This window comes from Rousettus aegyptiacus, unplaced genomic scaffold (genome assembly GCF_014176215.1).
Source record: "Rousettus aegyptiacus isolate mRouAeg1 unplaced genomic scaffold, mRouAeg1.p scaffold_m13_p_4, whole genome shotgun sequence".
Lineage (NCBI taxonomy): Eukaryota > Metazoa > Chordata > Mammalia > Chiroptera > Pteropodidae > Rousettus > Rousettus aegyptiacus.
Window position 1 is genome coordinate 143,407,019 of NW_023416307.1, and position 18,197 is coordinate 143,425,215.

The 18,197-nt window shown below is 40.5% G+C and overlaps 1 protein-coding gene across 1 annotated transcript in view; it reads left to right on the forward strand.

The window, feature by feature from the left end:
• Positions 1-18,197, forward strand: part of TGFBR2 (transforming growth factor beta receptor 2) — an 81,136-nt gene that overhangs the window by 16,089 nt on the left and 46,850 nt on the right. Inside the window, exon 2 of the mRNA XM_016140790.2 lies at positions 17,349-17,517. Within this exon, the coding sequence (XP_015996276.1) occupies positions 17,349-17,517 (169 nt within the window). The remainder of the gene's footprint in view (positions 1-17,348; positions 17,518-18,197) is intronic.

Genomic DNA, 18,197 nt, shown 5'->3' on the forward strand with positions numbered 1-18,197 from the left:
GGAATGAGGAAGAAAAATACCACAGAAACTAAGCAGAGAAATTAAATTATAGGAATATATTGACTTAGATGTTACCTTGTTTGTGTTATATCTATTTAGCTTTGTGATTTTCTGAAGGACAAGCTTATCCACCACTGTTAACTCTGATTTAAAGAACTGTTTATCTTTTTAACTTCTTTGCTAGATTATCTAAAGGGAAATACACTTTCTTATGTAGCTTCTTGAATTCACGATTCATTTTTCTTCATGGGGTCAAAACACTTTAGAATTCAGTTTTCTCAGGAAACCTGCTCCTCAAATCTTTCAAAAAGATCTTCCTTTAAGCTTATTGTCCCTATGATGGTTGGAAAAGGATTTCCACCCTCTAAAAAGATAGGAACTTGTAAAATCCGTACTTAAAAATTAATCTAAAAAATGATCTTGCAGGAAGAATTTGTTTAATAGCAACCAAATGCCTAAGGGCCAATTTTGTTTATGATCCCTGCCTCATCCTAAAACATTATTAGAGTTTGAGTCACATAACAAAATTATTTGGGTTGGGCTTGACTCTACCTGTACACAGGTGTTATGAGGTTCTGTTACAGTGCGATTTGTGATTTTCCTTAGCAGCTAGGCAAATTGAGACACATTGCTTTTGGGCCTGTCCAATTGTATTCAGTGCTGTGGTGCCTCCTACCTCTAACCCCCAAATTTGTTCCTGTTGGGTTCCTTACTCTATATAGAACATATCTTCTACTGGACTATTTTTTTCAACTCTAACTGCTCATTAGAATCCCCTAGAGAGCTTGTATAATAATTCTAATGCTTGAGCCTAACCCCTAAAAGTTCTGATTTATTAGCCCTTGGGTCAGGGGCTGGTATCAATATTGTTTCAAAAGACCCTCTGATAATTTTGATGTGGAACCCAGGTTGAGAAACACTGATCTAGCTTAATCCTAATAGGTTACAAATATGGAATTTGATCCGAAAGGTTAAAGTACTTCCTTGATATCCCCCAGAAAATAAGTATCATTTACTGAGTTCAAAATTTTTCATCTTCCCACTATTTTACTAAATCCAGTATAATAAATATGAAGCAGGTTTTGGAGTGAAGGCGTGGAAGAATCAAAATCCCTTTACTTCTGGAAATTTACCTCAGAGTGGGGTAAGCAGAGGCCCACCTAAAAGGCTACCTCACAAAGAAGGGGGTTAAAAATCAAGGCCAAAGTAGATAGAGCCTCGTGGGTTGGATTGGCGGTGAGTGGTAAGGATGATTTTCCAAAGGAGAAAACAGCTGACCTGGGTCTGAAACGCTGAGTATAACTCAATGGCAAAATTGTGTACTCGTTAGCCCCAGAGTCATGCTTCTCTACTTGCTTCAAGGAAACAGAGGGGAAGCTAGGAAGACGCTTGCCTGGAGTCATATCCACCGACCACACAGAGGATTTCTCCAGCTCTTCCTAGCCACATCCAAGGTGGTCGGTTGGCTTGCTAACTTACTTGGATCTCCCCTCATGGGCAGTGTTGGACACCAGGTATCCCTAGAGAAGCCATTCTGAGTCCCTTTTCTCAATCACAGCAAACCTCCCAGCTGCTAGCAGAGGAACTGACCTCTTTCTGGGGCTTAGGTCGGCCATCTTGGGGATCATCCCTTGGCCATGCACTGGTGGAAACGCTGGGTATGGAAAGGGCAGAAGGCGTTAATTGATCAAAGGGTTTTTGATAAGCCTGTTGTTCAGAAGAAAGCTAATCAGATTATGGAGGCCTTAAACGTCAGGCCATGTAGTTTAGGCTTAGGTCTCTGAGTCACTGCCAAATTGTAAGGAAAAGAATGACATAATTAAACCAGTGCAAGACCAAGGGTTTGTGAGGCTGTGAAGGTAGCAAATCCCTGTTTTCCTTTCCCATAGTGCCTCTGCAGTTAGCAGAAGGCAGGGGAGCTTCTTAAAACCTCAGTTCAGCAGGTGGCGCCTCCTGTTTCTGATCCCACCTTGGGGCCAAGATTCCATTGTCAGTACTTTGTACAATCCTTATTTGCACTTGAAAAGATATATGGGGAAGCTCTCAACAGCCCAAGAACTTTCAGTATTCCTACCTTATCCTGAGGTTCTCTCCAGACCTCACTCTACACAATGTAGCCTACTGAATCCTCTGGACTAAGGTGTTAAAAAAAAAAAAAATCGTGACTTCCTGAGAGTGGCTTATTTTGCCTGGGCCTCTCTCATAGACATTTTCCTGATATGCTTGCACCTTAAGTACCTTAAACATATGCTTCATATTTTTGAAATTCTGAAGAATTTAGAGTTTCAGTTGCTAGAGCCTTGATGGAATACTTTTATTTTATCTAATGCTATTTTAATGGGCTTGAGACTGGGAGATTGGGTTGATTAGATAACGTAGGAATTCACCAAAGTACAGAAAGTTGCCAGTAGCCCAGACACTTGATATTTAAGTTGTTTTTTTTTTACTTCGTAATCTCCATGATGATATTGGGACAAATTATGTAGCCATTTTAGAGAGCAGCACTGTTTGTCGAACTTTTCTGCAGTAGTGACAGTATCTTATATCTGCTGTGCAACATGGTAACCATTAGCCACATGTGGCTTGAAATGTGGCAGGTGCAACTAAGGAACTATATTTTAAATGTTTTATTTTAATTAACTCAAATGTCAATAGCCATATGTGGCCATTGGCTATCATAATGAACAGAACAGTTATAGATTAAATTCCCATTTTCTTCAAATCCTCTAAAGAGGCACATTCAGGTCATTTCTGAGCACTTATAATCATAGTGGGACAGATTAAATTATTGGTACCTTTTCATTCCCGTACTTTGGAATTACAGCCTGCTTCTGTCCTGGATACAAAATATTTTAATGTTTATGGAAGTACTCTTTAGTAACACACTCTAATTATAATACTTTGTTGTAGGAGGATCTAGCCAGGCCCTTTTTTTTTTTTTTTTAATCATTTGTGTTTTTAGTTTTAATCGTAAAGGGCTGTAAAAATAGTATTGTCTTGTGGGAGAAAAATCTGCTTAAAGACAATGCACATAGATTGCCAGGGATTATAAACCATTCAGACTCCTGGAAATACTAGGTAAAGAGAAGTTTAAGAAGCAGGTAAGTCTTCAAGGAGAAGTCACCCTAGAGGAATGCTTTTAATTAAATATAGCTTCCTGCACCGGACTCCGGTGGAAGTGGCTTCCCTGAGGCCATTGGGATTTTCCCTTGTGAATAAATGTTACCCCCGATTATCACTTGTGTGCTAGGCTCTTCTAGAAACTCCGCCTTATTTGGCATGCTCTGACTTAAACTCTACAAAAAACCTTGACAAAAAAAAGTCCAGCATTTTTTTATAAAATGTTAATTTCTTGCTGTAAGCTTATGTAGGCTTTGACTAGAAACGGAATCTCTGCTTCAGCTCTGTGTTATGTTTCAGTCATTGAAATGGGGCTTAATAAGAATTACTTAATACCTTAGGAGTCAGATGAGCCCTACTTTAAAAAAAAAAAACAAAACTGTCTTTTATCTCTGGCACAGGGATTTGCATTCTGAGAGGTCCTGCCAGCTGACTGGAGACCTCACAGGTTTCAGCTTGTTGCAAACAAGTCAGGTCCATTTTTCTCACTTCTGGAAACTCCTGCTTCTGCCATTCATGGCTTATAGGTTTACCATGGAACGCTAGCCCTTGTCCCTAATTGCCCCTACATAGCAGAATGACTACAGACAGCCAGTCATTTAATATAAAACATATTCCTTAAGAAATCAGGATGGAACTTTACTTACAAATGGCATCCAAGCCAGTAGGCAGGTCTCTTCCCGGTGGGACTCCTTTTCTAGCTCTGCCTTCCTTCTCCTTCCCTGTCCTTGTAGCCTTCAATTTTAGTCTCCCTGAAAGCTGAGAACACTGGTCTTTTCAGATTTCTTTCAGTGCTATCCAGTAGAACTGTCTGTGGTGATAAAAATCTATATCTATCCTAGTTACATGTGTCTGCTAAGCACTTGAAAATGGTGAGTGCAACTTGAAACTGAAACAGGATTTTATTAAACTAAAGTTATGTGTAAAAATCCATGTGTGCCCATGGCCACCATTTTGCACACCGACTATATATATCCTCCATGTTTGGGTTTAACGTTACTTTTTTTTCCCTAATGTTTTATTCCCTCTGTGAGCATATGTTTATTCCTTGTCTAGAAACTGCAAATATACATTATATATATGAGGAATTTATCATAAGGGTAGAAGAATTCTCTTGGAACTTAAGGGTGGGATATGAAACTTGGCTTTGGAGAATTTAGGGAAATGGAAAACTGAAACAAGTATTTACTGAGTATGAACTTCCAGGTGCCAGCAATGTCCAGGTTCTGGAGTACAGCAGTGAAGTCAACAAAGTCTGTATAAACGAGTGAGCAAACAAGATTCTACTAATATGTCAGGGATGATAAATGCAGGGCGAGGGGCAGAGAGTGAGGGTGAATGTTTGTTATTTCAGAAAGGGTTGACACATCCCTATCTGAAGAAGGCAGATATCTGGCATAAGAACATTCTAGTTGGAGGAAACAGCAAGTTCAAATGCCCTGAGAACAGAGTGTGCTCGTCATCTCTTCCTCTCTTCAGCACTCCTCCATGGTCTTTCATTTTTGCTTCTCTCTTTTTGCATTTATAGACAGACGTTTTTACGTTGGACTCCGCTAGAAATGGAGCCAGTCTGCAAGTGTTAGATTAAGATAGATGAGAGACTGAAATGTAGTCAGAATTACTTTCTCAGTCACCTCTAGGGCCATGAAGCATCTAACACATCTTATCTCTCACGCCTAGGTATGTTTAACAAATAAGATTGCATGAGGGACAAACTGAAGGGGCAAAAGTTAGCTGCATATCTGAGCTTGCATGAAAAAGCTTCTTGAGAGCTAGAAAGTATTATCCTTTGACTTCATAGTCAGAGGTAAATCCCTAGGAGTAAATGTTATTTCAGTCTGCAAATGTGGCCATTTTTCATAGATGTTAGGAGCCCATCGTATTCCAATACTATGTGAGAAGAATGCACTTCAAAGACTTTGAGTGTGGTTCTCATTTTCCATATTAAATTGGCTGCTGGAATCTATTGTAACTACCCAGCAGTCTGTTGACAATCAATGTTATCATGTAAATGCTGTCCTCTCTTCTCACCAACTCGACTAGGACTATTAGGGCTTGGAAGGAAAATGATTCTTCACTCATTGATCAGTAGTAACATCACACAATGGCAGCTGCTTACCTCATGAGAGACCTTTATGCTGTTTACCGCAAATAACATTAAGGTCGTGACAGCAATGAATAATGCCCAGGAAAGGCAAAAAGCAGCCTCACACTCTCTCACCCAACTGCACTGTGAGAAAACAAGCCAAATTGCCCAGTTTAGAGACAGATTCTCAGATTTTGTTTCACATTTCCTGCCCTTTGTTGTCCTTTCTTGAAGCCTTAACAATGCTCGAAACTTGTTTCTTTTTATTTTACTTCCTCTGCTTGAAAAACATGAAGAGTGTATGTGTGTGGGGGTGGGAAAGTGGTTCAAAGTGTTCGGTGTTATCTCGGAAACCAAAGTGAAGCTAGTCCTCTTATGCTAAGTAGCCAAGGGTAGTTTGGCTGCTCCTAGTCAAATAAAAGCCTCCCCAATTTCTTCTAGAAGTGGATCACTATTTTTATATATCAGTGAATTTACTGGTTTCCACATTCATTTCCTGAAAGTTGACTATATTCGTTTTCTTCAATTTGCATTTTGGGGAAAATCAGCCTTGACTAGATGGTACAGTAGAATGAGATTCATTTTGAATTGTGGCTTTTAGTTCAACCATGTGGCAGACTCCGGACTGAGATGATCATCCTGGAGCAAACCAAATGACAGTCGTTGCCCTCAGAAAGCTTACAGCCTGCTATCTGCCAGCCTGGCAAATTACTTAAATACTTTCCCCTTCTGTGAAATGGGAGCAATAATACTAATCTTCCATAACCATTTGTCAGACATAATCAAGGCTTCGATCAAGCAATAGGATGTTTTTACACAATCGTACCTATCATCATCATTATTATTATTATTATTATTATTATTCATTCATTCATTCATTCATTCAAGCTGAGCCCAGAGAATGAATTCAGAGTAAGCATGGACTGGAAACATTAGAAACATGCTCAACATTGTCGTTTTAAACTGTTCCAGTAAATGTCTCTGCTCTAAATCAGAATTTTCTCCACATCTCTCATAAATATAGAGGAAATGCCTACAGCGGCTGAATGGAAAGTGATCCCTTCCATAATTTTCCTTCCTTCTGACCTCGTGATGGGCAAATGACACTGTGTAGTTTTGTTCTTACAAGATTGATCAGCTGCCAGGTTCAGGTTTAAGTCTGTGAAGGAGTGTGAAGGGGGACGTGGTACTTACACAGTATACTAAGAAGTTCCAGAGGTGGTTTCGCATTAGCAGAGGGAACGAACCAGAATGTAAAGACCCTGCTTGATAGTCCTGAGCCGTTTTTCTTACACGCTGAAGCGCAGCGTCTCATTCTATTTAACTAGGAACGTCAGGTCTAAGCTGGGATATATTTCAATTATTCAACTTTTTTGACTTTGGGGGATTGAATCGTGAATATTTTCCAAAATGAAAGGGACCTTAAAAATCATCATGCTCAACCCGACTATCTGTTTCATCAGAGGACAGGCACGGAGAGTGATTTAGTAATTGCCCAGGATTATGAAGCCAGCTCACAGTTAGTCTAGACCCTTCTCTACCGTGACCTGCAGCACGGTGAATTCTCCTCCAGTAGAAATTGTATAGTAGTATCACATGATTGATGTTTACATGAGCAAATGGCCTCAAGGAGAAGAGATTAAGAAATGTTGTTTCCCATATATCTGAATGACAGAGAACACTTCTTAAGTGGATACTTAAAAAGCTAGTAAAACTGTTGCTCATATTCTTCTCCGATTTTCTCATCCGCCATGAATCAAAGTGTACTGGTTTCATTTCCTTGAGAAAGAAAGCCAAACCTAATTCTATCTCAACACTTTAGAATCCATAATCTTAAAAAACCTCATTGCCTCCCCATCTTTGGATGTCAGTCTCAATAATTTTATTAGCATGTTGCCAAATAACACATGAAAGTGTCTCAAAGCCAAAGGTGATCAGCTCTTGCCTGTTGAGTGTTGTGCAATCAGCAGAGAATTTGAAAATTGAACTTGAATCCTAAACTACGAACAATATATCGAGACTGCATCATTTGGTTCTAGAAGGGTTGTTTAAAGATCCTCAGCACTCTTGGAGACTTTATTGTAACAATGATTGATTCCATTGTATCACTTTGAAAGCTTTGGAGCACAGTGGCAATAAAAAGTTATTACATTTCAGTTTGTCTCTTCACTCAAATGTCCTGAAAGATTTTTTTTTTTTTAGAAGTCGTGAAACTGCTGCATTCTATTGATGAGTAGGAATAGACTGCCCAAACTCTTAATTAACTTGTCTTGCCTTGCCTGTAATTTTCTTCCCAGAGAGAGAGCATTGCATGTGGTATTACTTTTCTAACCAGAGAGTGCTTGTGTGGCACTTTTGATTGTCTAGACAATTTTCATATGTACTTCAAGCATGTTTTCTTTTCATCCTAACCCTAGAAAGTACCGTTTCATAGACCAGGAAATGGAGGTTCTGAGAAGTTACGGGGCTTCTCCTTGTCTCACAGCTAATATTTGGCAGAACCTGAATTCGCTCTCAAGTCTGTGACTTTAAAACTATCAGACTTCGCCAAGCTGCCTTATTATCTATATTTCCTAAAATAAGTGAAGGAATCACAAAGAACCAAAGGTCTTTCCTAAGAAATTTACCGCTTACTCCCCACAACTCTTGCAAGCCGCTAAAGCTCTGTTCATAAGCCTTTGCAATATGACTATTTTATTGTTAGCATCAGGAAGGATGAAGGGTTACATGTGACCTGTGGCTTTGTCTCTTACTAGCTGCCTTTTCATTGATCTTGGATATGTTATTTCACTTTTTTTGACTCTTAATTCCCCACCTACGAAATGTCGATAACAAAAATTACACAATTGTTGTGATTAGTGAGTGAAAAAATGATCACAGTGCTGGTCTAGGCTTTGGGTCTACGTTCAATAAACGATGATAATAGAAATTATTGTTATTATTATTATTATTATTATCTCACTCAGATCTGATTTTTAACATAGAAAATTGTCTTTTTTCCTTGACCTGAAATGTGAGTATTCACATTAAAGAATCAAATGAATATTTTAAAATACCATATTACAAAGTTAAATCATGAATTTTTACATTTTAGTTAAACCTCTAATATTGGAAGAGACAATTGAATGGACACGTTAAATAATCATTAATGGTAAAATTCAGAAGGCCACAGGGGTCAGGCTGGGGTTAGGGGATTCCAAGGAGTGGCTCCGATGCCTTAAGGCTTTTCCTGTAAAATATCCTACTATTAACACTTGATTTGCATTTTAAATAGAAAAGAGTTTGGGGCTGTACCTGTCTCTCACACTCCTGTGTAGCAATCTCTGCTTTATCATCTCAGCCTGGTCTACTCCTGGAGTTACTTGGTTGTCACAAAACAAGTGTTTTGAACCTCTCCCTTTAAAGGGGCCCTTCCCCTCGCCAGTGCAATCTTGTTTCCATCCCTTTTTTGAAGCTTGAATATGGGAATCATCTGCTCTGATATTTTCACATAGTAAAACCGTAATTGAAAAACCTTTCAGGCACTGGGCACGCACTGGGACCCTGGGGCGCGTTTGCAAGTCGGGGTGGGAGGGACTTCCACACACGAAAAGCCTGATCTCACAGGAAATTGATACTCAGACCAAATTCCTCGCTGAGTTGAAGCAAATGGCTCATCTCAGTTGCCTATTTGTATGATTCTCTAGGAGCTGCTATTTTTTTAAAAAAATTTCTTCTTACCAGATTTTGTCTTTGTTTTTGCATTTTGCAGTAAGTTGCCTCAGCACTCGAGATAAAACATCGTTTCAATCCTGAATGAATAACATGATTTTTAAAAAGTTGGCTTCACGTAGACCTTTTTCATTTTCAGTTCTTTTGATAAAAACCATTTTTGTACATGTTTTTTTCATTCCCTACAAGAAGTAAGCACTTTGAGAAAAAAAGACTGTGAATTACACGGTCCAACTCTTCCACAGGGGTTTAATATGAAGGTATTTAATGCATATTTATTTATGTTAGCTAATTTTTTTGCTCAGTCACAAATTAGTTTCATAGAATTATAATGTTATAAAACTCCATAAATTGTGTGTTCATTATCTTGTCTCTCTCCGACTGTGCTATTTACCAGTGTTGTTTTGACTGTCACCAAGAGAGTTAATCATCTTTTATTTTCAGTAATCTCTGGAATATTTTCCTTGTTGCTACAGCACATCATCCAACTTATATCAACCGAGGGAGAATCGTTTTCTCAGTTACTACTACTTTCGATAAAATACCAACTTGAAAGCACTTTCCAGCAGGAGAATAAAGTTATTATTTTGACAGTCCATGAAATAGTGTCACGTTCTGCTCCTTCACTTGATATACGATCTCATTTGCATCGATGCAGCTTAATTCTTTTCAGTTGGATTCCTCCTGTCCTCTGTCCCAGCCCCTGCATGCTTCTGATTTTTGGCTTATGGCCAGTTCCTACATTTGCGATATACCAGCTAAATGCACTGTTAAAATCAGCCTTATCGGTGGTAAACTAAAATTGCCAAATGTGGGTGATGGTACTGGCCGTCAACCGCTCACCTCTGTCCAGCTTTCAGAGGTGTGTTTGTTTTATCCACTAGATCCCTATTAAAGATGAAGGAAGGTGATCGAGAAGTCTAAAAGGTTTTCAGCTTTTCGAAGATGGCAGAAGTGCTGGGATTCTGAAATACTGCCATTGGCAACAACATAGATACTTCCATCTGCAAGAGTCATTTTAAATTTTTGGGTTTTGTGTCCTGCTATGTGACCTGATTCTGGGACATACATTAGAAAGAGAGGGAGGGAGGGAGAGAGAGAGAGAGGCAAACTCAGTAATTGTTGGGAGAACTCAAAATGCCTTTTATTCCTTAGTGATCCAAGAAATTCAGGGATAAGCAAGACATCAGTGTGCATATTTGGGAGTTATGTGGAGTTATTCGGGCTAGGAAGTTTTAAATAGAGAAGGATGCAATCGAAGCCCCAGCTCGGTTATTTTATGTTTGTTACTAGAAAAAGCCAATTGTTTGTTCATTCAGCTCTAGCTTGTTTTATTCTATAGATGGCTTCTTTAAAATTCCCTTGTAAGTCAAACTTTTGAAATCCTGAAGGCACAGTCGAGTTTTTAATTTAAAGTATTTTATTGGATAATCCCTTTGAAACATCCTTTAATCCCTTAATTTACTTGTGAATACAAGATTATGTTTATACAGTTATTTTTTTTTTTAAAGCAATCCAGAGTGAACTGTCAAACTCATGAGTCAAAAAGGCTGCTGAACCCAAACTTTCAAAGCTAAATCTCCTCAGTGGAACAAGTCAAACCTGGAGGGAAATCTCTCTCTCTCTCTCTCTCTCTCTCTCTCTCTCTCTCTCTCACACACACACACACACACACCTCCTCTCCATTTCATTCATAATTACCTAAATAATGGTCAATTTAGGCCAGATTTATTAAGAAGGTCTATAACTCTCCAGATTCAGTGGTTTATTTGCTAGTTCTTTAAGTTTTCATATGAGGCATTGAATTTTTTTCAATTCATTTATAGAATAGAATTTTTTTTTTTATTATGAGACTAAGTGGACAAAGTCTAGGACTTTTTCTGCGCCTCCTCAATGCTGCTTGCCTGTTCTGAATCTGGTTCTAGCCAAGCCAGTCCTGTGAACTGTGTATGTACCCCAGACATCCATCCGTGTGCCTCTCAGCCTTTCCATCTGTGAAATGGAGGGATGCACATTTGTTGACTAATTCTCCCCTGCTTTATATCATCTCCCGGTCTCAAGATACTTATAATTGCTTAGGGAATGAGGGTTCAAATACAGTCTTAAAAATGAAAAGGAAGTGTTGCATCGTGTTGGGTTCCAATTATGCAATAGATGTTTAGAGAAGGGAAACATTCTTAGAATATCTTAGACTTACTCACAAGGTACGTATTTGTTTATTTATAGTAATTGGCCAAAGCATTTGATTAGATTGGAGATCTTTCTTTGATGAGGAGTCACGAAGGGCCACCTCCGAGATTGCCTGACTTGCTCCTTTATTCTGGGCGAGAGGACACGTGTGACAGGCCAGTAGACTTATCCCGCCTGGTCTCAAAGGCCATGCTTGGGGCGTGTGTTGCCAGTATCACACAGACCATGGCGGCCGCCTGCCAGATGGTTGCCTCAGTGTCTGATTCTGAAATGCCAACTGCAATTAAAAACCTTCTTTCAGAGAACAAGTCTTTCTATTCTGGGCCCATATGGTGATCAGAGCCTCTGGACCTGTGACTGTGTAAGAGGCCAGGCTCAAGAGAGAAGCAGATGGAAAGAACTGTAAGATGAGACACGCTTGTAAAAAAAGGTGAGGAATTGTCTGGCAGGTCCTCAAATAACATTTTGTTCGAAGTCGTTTCATTCTAACGTCGATGAGATGCCGTAAGAACTTTACTCTCGCTTCTATCCATTAGCCTGTGGTAAAACTGGTTTCGTTATATGTTATTTCTCTTAAAGTCAAGAAACCTGTAGACAGATGACTTTAAGTAAGGGCTTAACTATATTCAATTTTGCTAGATCCAAAACGAATGAAGAAAGGGAAATAAAGGCCAGTCGACAACTGGGTTCTATGCAGCCTCTCTACTCGCTGTGGACCGGCAACATTGGCGTTACCTGGGAACGGTTCTCAGTTCCTGCCTGTGCTGCTCTGTGTCATGAGCACTTGGCTAGGCGCTAGTGCCCAGCCCTTGAATCAAACGCTCTTCTAGGTGTTGCTGTGAAGGCACTTTGTAATGTGATTAACAATTACCGTTGACCTCAAGAAAAGAGTTTACCTTAGATAATGTGATGGGGCGTCATCCAATCAGTAGGAAAGCCTTCCGAGCAAAAAACTGAGGTTTCTTGGAGGAGAATTTCTGCCTGAAAACTACACCGCCAGCTCTTGTCTGAGTTTCCAGCCCGCCAGCCTGCCCTATAAATTTCAAATTTTCCAGCTCCACAATTGCATGAACCCATGCACTAACTCACACTTGCAGGTTAAACATATTCCCAAGGGATTATGTGCTTATTAACAAGTAAGAAAAGCACTGCTCCCAGGCATAGTGAGTTCTGTTACTAGTTGCCATGGATGATTCTATGAGATGCTGTACTTGGTTGTATCATTTTTAGTGGTCCTGCTATGAAATGTATAGTACCAAGCAAGCTATCCACAGGTGTTTGTGATATAGAAGACTTCTTAAGTGCCCTCCCCCCAAACATACTACACAACAACAGTAGATGGATGGCATGAATTCAAAGATACACGGATGCATTTCTGGCACAGTGTTTAGAATTATTTGTGGAAACTTGAAATTTCACCTAATTGTTCAGCTAATAGTAGACACCATTCCAAAGATACAGGCTAAGAGTTCCTATCTCAGATTCCTCATATTTATCTGGAATAAGTCTAAACCTTATTAGGCTTCTCATCTCTGAGCTCCAAAGACAGCAAGACTATTCCAGAGACAGACACAGTTAAGCATTTATGTAATTCTTATTCTCAAGTCCTGGTACCTCTTTCTCTAGGCTGTGAGTTTGGGGAAAATATGCCCTAAAATGAGGAAGGCGTTAAGACCTAGACTGAAGGTTCGGATGTATTACTCATGGGTTTGTTTGAAGAGAAGTGAAATGTGATGGGCCATGTGATACCATCATATGCTGAGAACAGCTGCCCATGCTCACTTCCTATACTGAATGACTTCCTAGTGGGGAGATGTTATTGGAACCTTTTTTTTTTTTTTTTTGAGAACATTATGAATCGCTAATTTGCCTATTATGGGTAGAAAATTTCCTAAAGACAGTCAGGTGTTCATAGAGGGTCTACATACATTAAAACACACTGCCTTAATAGGACAATATCTTAGCTAAAGAGACTTAGAGTAATTTAACGAGCTGATTTAGAAGTAATTTGAAGTTGGTCAGGGTTTGCGTAGGATCAATTCGGTTGTTTTCGTTGTATTTTTTAGAGTAATAGCTCTGTCCCTGGCTATGCAAATGTGCAGTTGTCCTTGGTATCCTGGGAGGGGAGAGGGAGAATTGGTTCCAGGACTCCCTCCCTCTGATACCAAAATCCAAGATGCTAAAGTCTCGGATATAAAATGGCATAGTATTGGCATAAAACCTACACACATCCTTCTGTTCTGCAGTCCCCAACTTTCTCGGTGCCGGGAACTGGTGCCCCTAGGAGAACAGAATGCCTGATGAAATGAGGTGGAGCTAAGGCGAAGATGCTGGCCTAGCACTGGGGTGGGCCAGTCCCTGTCCACGGCCCGGAGATTAGGGACCCCTACTTTACATCATCTCTAAATTACTTATAATACCTAATACAATGTAGATGCTATGGAAATAGTCATTATACTGTACCGTTTAGGGAATAATGACAAGAAAAAAAGTCTATGTATGTTCAGCACAGATGCAGCCATTGTAGGCCTAACGACAGAGTACACGTCAGCAACAACATCACGTTTTTTTCCAAATATTTTCTATCTGAGGTTGGTTGAATCCACAGATATGGAATCCGTGGATGCAGAGGGCCAACTCTATGCATTTACCTTACATTCCTTTGACTTCACAAACATTAGGTATTAAACGTAAGGCGTTTGATAGGTGAGGTCAGGACAGCAACTCTCTTCCCTGTGGGTTGGAATGCACAGCTGTAGTCGTGCATACAGTGGGTGACCATCACCATCCCCTGCCCCCACTAGCCCTCCACCCCACTCTGATTAGCAATGTGCTGCTTAGCATGTTATCAGTGACTCACCCTCTAGGACTCTAAGGGAGGCCCAGGAGTCCTCAGCTGGGGCCTATGGACCTCTAGGAAATCTGTGAACCACCCAAAGTTTGTGTGGATATCTCTCTACCCTTCACCCCAGAGTGAGTTCATAAAGCTTTTATCAAAATTAGTGACCTCCAACAGAGGTTAGGAGTAGCTTTGCCTTCTACACTGAACTCTATCCCACCAACACACTTATTCCCAAAGGAGAATACTGGCTTAAAGCGAAGGCTCGACATTTATCGATGGGCTGGAAGTGTCAGGGTGGGAGCCTCCTGACAACAACTAGTAGTGAGTGACTAGCCGGGGAGGGGGCAGAAATTGTAGTGCATATGCCCTGCATAAGGGCTTTCAAATTTAAAAAACAAAACAAAACAAAACAAAACAAAGCTGATCAAGGTACAAAGTCTGCTCACCTTAGCAGGGGTAGCTTTTACTGTAAGAAAGACAAAAACGAGATCTCCTTGCCGAGTATCTACCAGGTGATGTTTGATAACTTACACACCTTAACTAGCACATGCAGCGGCTTAATATGTACAAGTTCCCATTGTTCATTGTACCCTGACCGCATATGCCTGTGTCTTCAAGTATGGAGTAAAGTTGGCCGTTTGTATTTTTCCAAAAATATTCAATGGAGAGATCTTCTCTATCTGGGCCTTACCATAAGGCACCATGAATTGCACACCTGCATATCTCCAGGGTCCCTGTTTGCACAGATTGCAATCTGAGTGGCGTCCCCTGAGCTATACGACTTGGTGGCTCTTCTTTATTCTCTCTTTCTCTCTCTCTCTCTCTCTCTCTCTCTCTCTCTCTCTCTCTCTCTCTCTCTCTCACACACACACACACACATACTTTTACGGCCTGTAATTTTTTTTTCTTTTTTGTCTCTTTACTATTGATTGTGTTTTGCAGGCATCAAATCCAAATCCCTTATACTTGTCAACACGTCTGTGGCTGCCAGTGCTACTTCCAGCACCAGTCACATCTGTTTTTATTTCTTCTGTCATCCCTGGCTCCTGTCACTTTTCACACTTTTCTTAGCTTTTGTTAGAAAAAGATTGGCCAGACCAGAAAGGGACTCCTTTTCGTCCGAGGTGTGAAAGTGCTAATCTTATAGCTTCAGGTGCCTGTTTTTCACAAGGAAACTTCTTCTGGCTTTAATGGGGAGCTCCTCCTTCACTGTCATGGTTTGTGTATATATGTGTGTGGTAAGCGAGGGGTTTGTTGTTGTTGTTGTTTGCTGCTTCGTGCCCATCATGTTATTTTTCAGCTAATTCTAGGTCAGGGGTCTCAGCCTTGGTTGCTCATCAGAATCATCTGGGCAGCTTCTAAAATTCCTGATGCCGAGGGGACCCTCCAGAATAATTAAATCAGCATATCTGGGGTGGGACTGCTTTTTTATTTTTTAAAGTTCCCTAGGTAATTGGATTCTAACGTGCCCCAAAGTTGATAGCCACTAATCTAGGCTAAAATCCCAACATGCTAGAAGGCTGAATTCCAAGTTATGAAGGCTCGATTTTATATTTAAAAACAATAAAGCTTTCTAACAAGCAAATAGATGTCTGTCTGAAACATAATCTAAAAAAATATGATCAAATAAACAAACCGTGGCCTAGCTTTTTTTCTTTGTCCATGTCTTATAGAGAAACCTAAGGATTAAATTAGTTGTTTCTCCAATGGATCCAGATCTAACCATTGTAGAAAAAATATACATTCATTGTTGCGTCAGTCCCAAATTTAACACAAAGTTCAGATCGGCCTGTATTTTTAGCTAAGCATAGGGCTCTAGCTCTGAGAGACATTTTGAATTTCAAAATAGCTTGTTACCTAAAAATACACTTCCTGAAATGAACTTGAGGCCTGAGAGGGATGAATGGGTTTATCTTTTTCTTCTATTTTAATGTTACCACAAGAAAGCAAATCTTGAATTTATATATGTTTATATTTTTAGAGACCCAGGAAACAGGTGCTCTGCCTAAGCAACAAAGAGGGTTTTACATGGCATGGTATCAAGGGCAGAAATCTGAAATTCACAGACAAGGAGAAGTGACTGTGGGAGGGCGTCGAAACTGTTCCTCTGGCTTCAGGCAGGAGCGTACTTAGCCAGAGAGGACGTGAGGAGGCTGCGCTCAGGCCTGCCCAAGCACCATCCCTGGGGTACACACACCTCCCAGCTTCCTAATGGCCAAGGACGACTCTAGTGCCACATGTGGTCTGGCTGCTTAATCTTTCTTAGCCTAGCATTAACCAAAATGCCCTATAGCCTTGTCTCACTTGACTCTCTAAATGCATGCCTATTGCCAATTATGGATCTCTTTGAAGAAAAAGATGGGGGGGGGGTTATCCTTTTTTTTATTGCCTCTCAGCATGCAGTGTGTGCATTGCAAAGAACAGTCTGTCTTCAATATTGATGGATGCGAATGGAGATTGCATTTATAATCACAGTTCCCCACTAACACGGGGGAAGAAGTTCTATATCTTTTCCCACTTGGTATAAAGGGCCAAATGTGAAATTCGTATGTGTATTCCTTTTTTGTACTCACCTCTTTACTCATTTATTCCACTAATATTTTGGATATCCATTCCTCTATGTGGCAGGCCCTGCTGTTGGCACTGGAGATACAGCATATAAACATGGCAAATAAGTCTCACGGAGCTCATGTTTTGGTAGATAGATTATAAGCAAGTTAAGTGATCAAGTTGGTTTGTGCAGAAGAGTCCTGTCATAGTTACCTCTGGGCTGCTTTGGGATGAAGGCCTGGCATTTAATTAAAGACCAGAAAGGTGACAAGAAGCCAGACAAAGGGAATAGTTAGGGAAAGGCCGGAGGAACGAAGGAACTTAGCTTCTTCCAGGAAAAGCCCATGCGTAAAGAGTAAATCAGAGAGGTAGCAGGTGACAGACCTTTGAGGTAGAACTGGGCCTTTTCTCACCTGCAAGACTCCAGTGCCTCGTTCTGTGCTGCCAAATCAGCTGATTTCCCTCAAGGCAACAGAAGTCAGAGCCAGTCCCTTGTAAAGAAGGCCCTGCAGCTCCTTGGGGTCTAGGTCAGGAAGAAGATGGCCAAGTCCTGCCTTACCTGTAGTGTCTCCTCCCAGCGGGCCAACTCCCTTTTGCACTTCACAACTCTGTTCCCTTGTGACCTCTCCGTCCACCTGAAATCACTGACAAAAGCGAGAAGTTTCGCAGACTCCCCACCCCACCAGCAATGGCTTTCATTACAAATCGCATGTCATCTGATGTGAAGGCATTATTTTGCCTTTCTCCGGTACTCATTCTTAGGACATCAAGTTCATTTGAAATTCAGGAATTCATCGGCAGGCTGCCTAGCAGTTAGATAATCATTTAATGTTTCTTTTCTCTCCGCAGTTAATAATGACATGACGGTCACTGACAGCAATGGTGCAGTCAGGTTTTCACAGTTGTGTAAATTTTGTGATGTAAGATCTACCACCTGTGACAACCAGAAATCCTGCATGAGCAACTGCAGTATCACGTCCATCTGTGAGAAGCCACACGAAGTCTGTGTGGCCGTCTGGTAAGGTTGCCTTTAAAAAAAATCTTTCTCACCCCCTTCTATGACTAATGCATGCTTGTGTCACAAAGAATCCATGTGTCTCCACGCCCTAGACCTAAACACCATCCCATTTGTCTTTCTCTTAGACCATCTTCTTTTTAATTATCGAATGTAGTTTCCCAGAGATATTTTGTGCATTTTCAAATACGTACACACGCGTGTATCTATATGTGTGAACTTATATGTGTGAGACTGTATATAAAATAATAACCTCTAATGTTTGTAATAAGTCTGAGACTGTTCCTTATATGAAGGAGAGGAACATGACACTAGTCATTTAGTGACATCCCCTCAGTCCCCCATAGTGACACTGGAGCTTTGTTCTTCTGAGGCAATCTCGGTCTCATTTTGTGGAAGGAGAGGGGATGATGAAAGTTGGGTTGTTGGAAGAGAAAAGGGCTGTCAAAAAAAAAAAAAAAGAAAAAAAAGAAAAGAAACGATTCACAGAACAGAAAACAGCCCCTTCCTTACGAGCTCTGGCCATATCACTCACACTGGCACTGGGCGACGTATCACACTTTCTCTTGGATCTGAGCTACATATTTCTCTTAGATCATATGCCCTCCATCCCTTCTCTCTCTCTCTCTCTCTCTCACACTCGCTCACTCTCTTTTCCCACTCCTCCACACATAGTAGGTGCT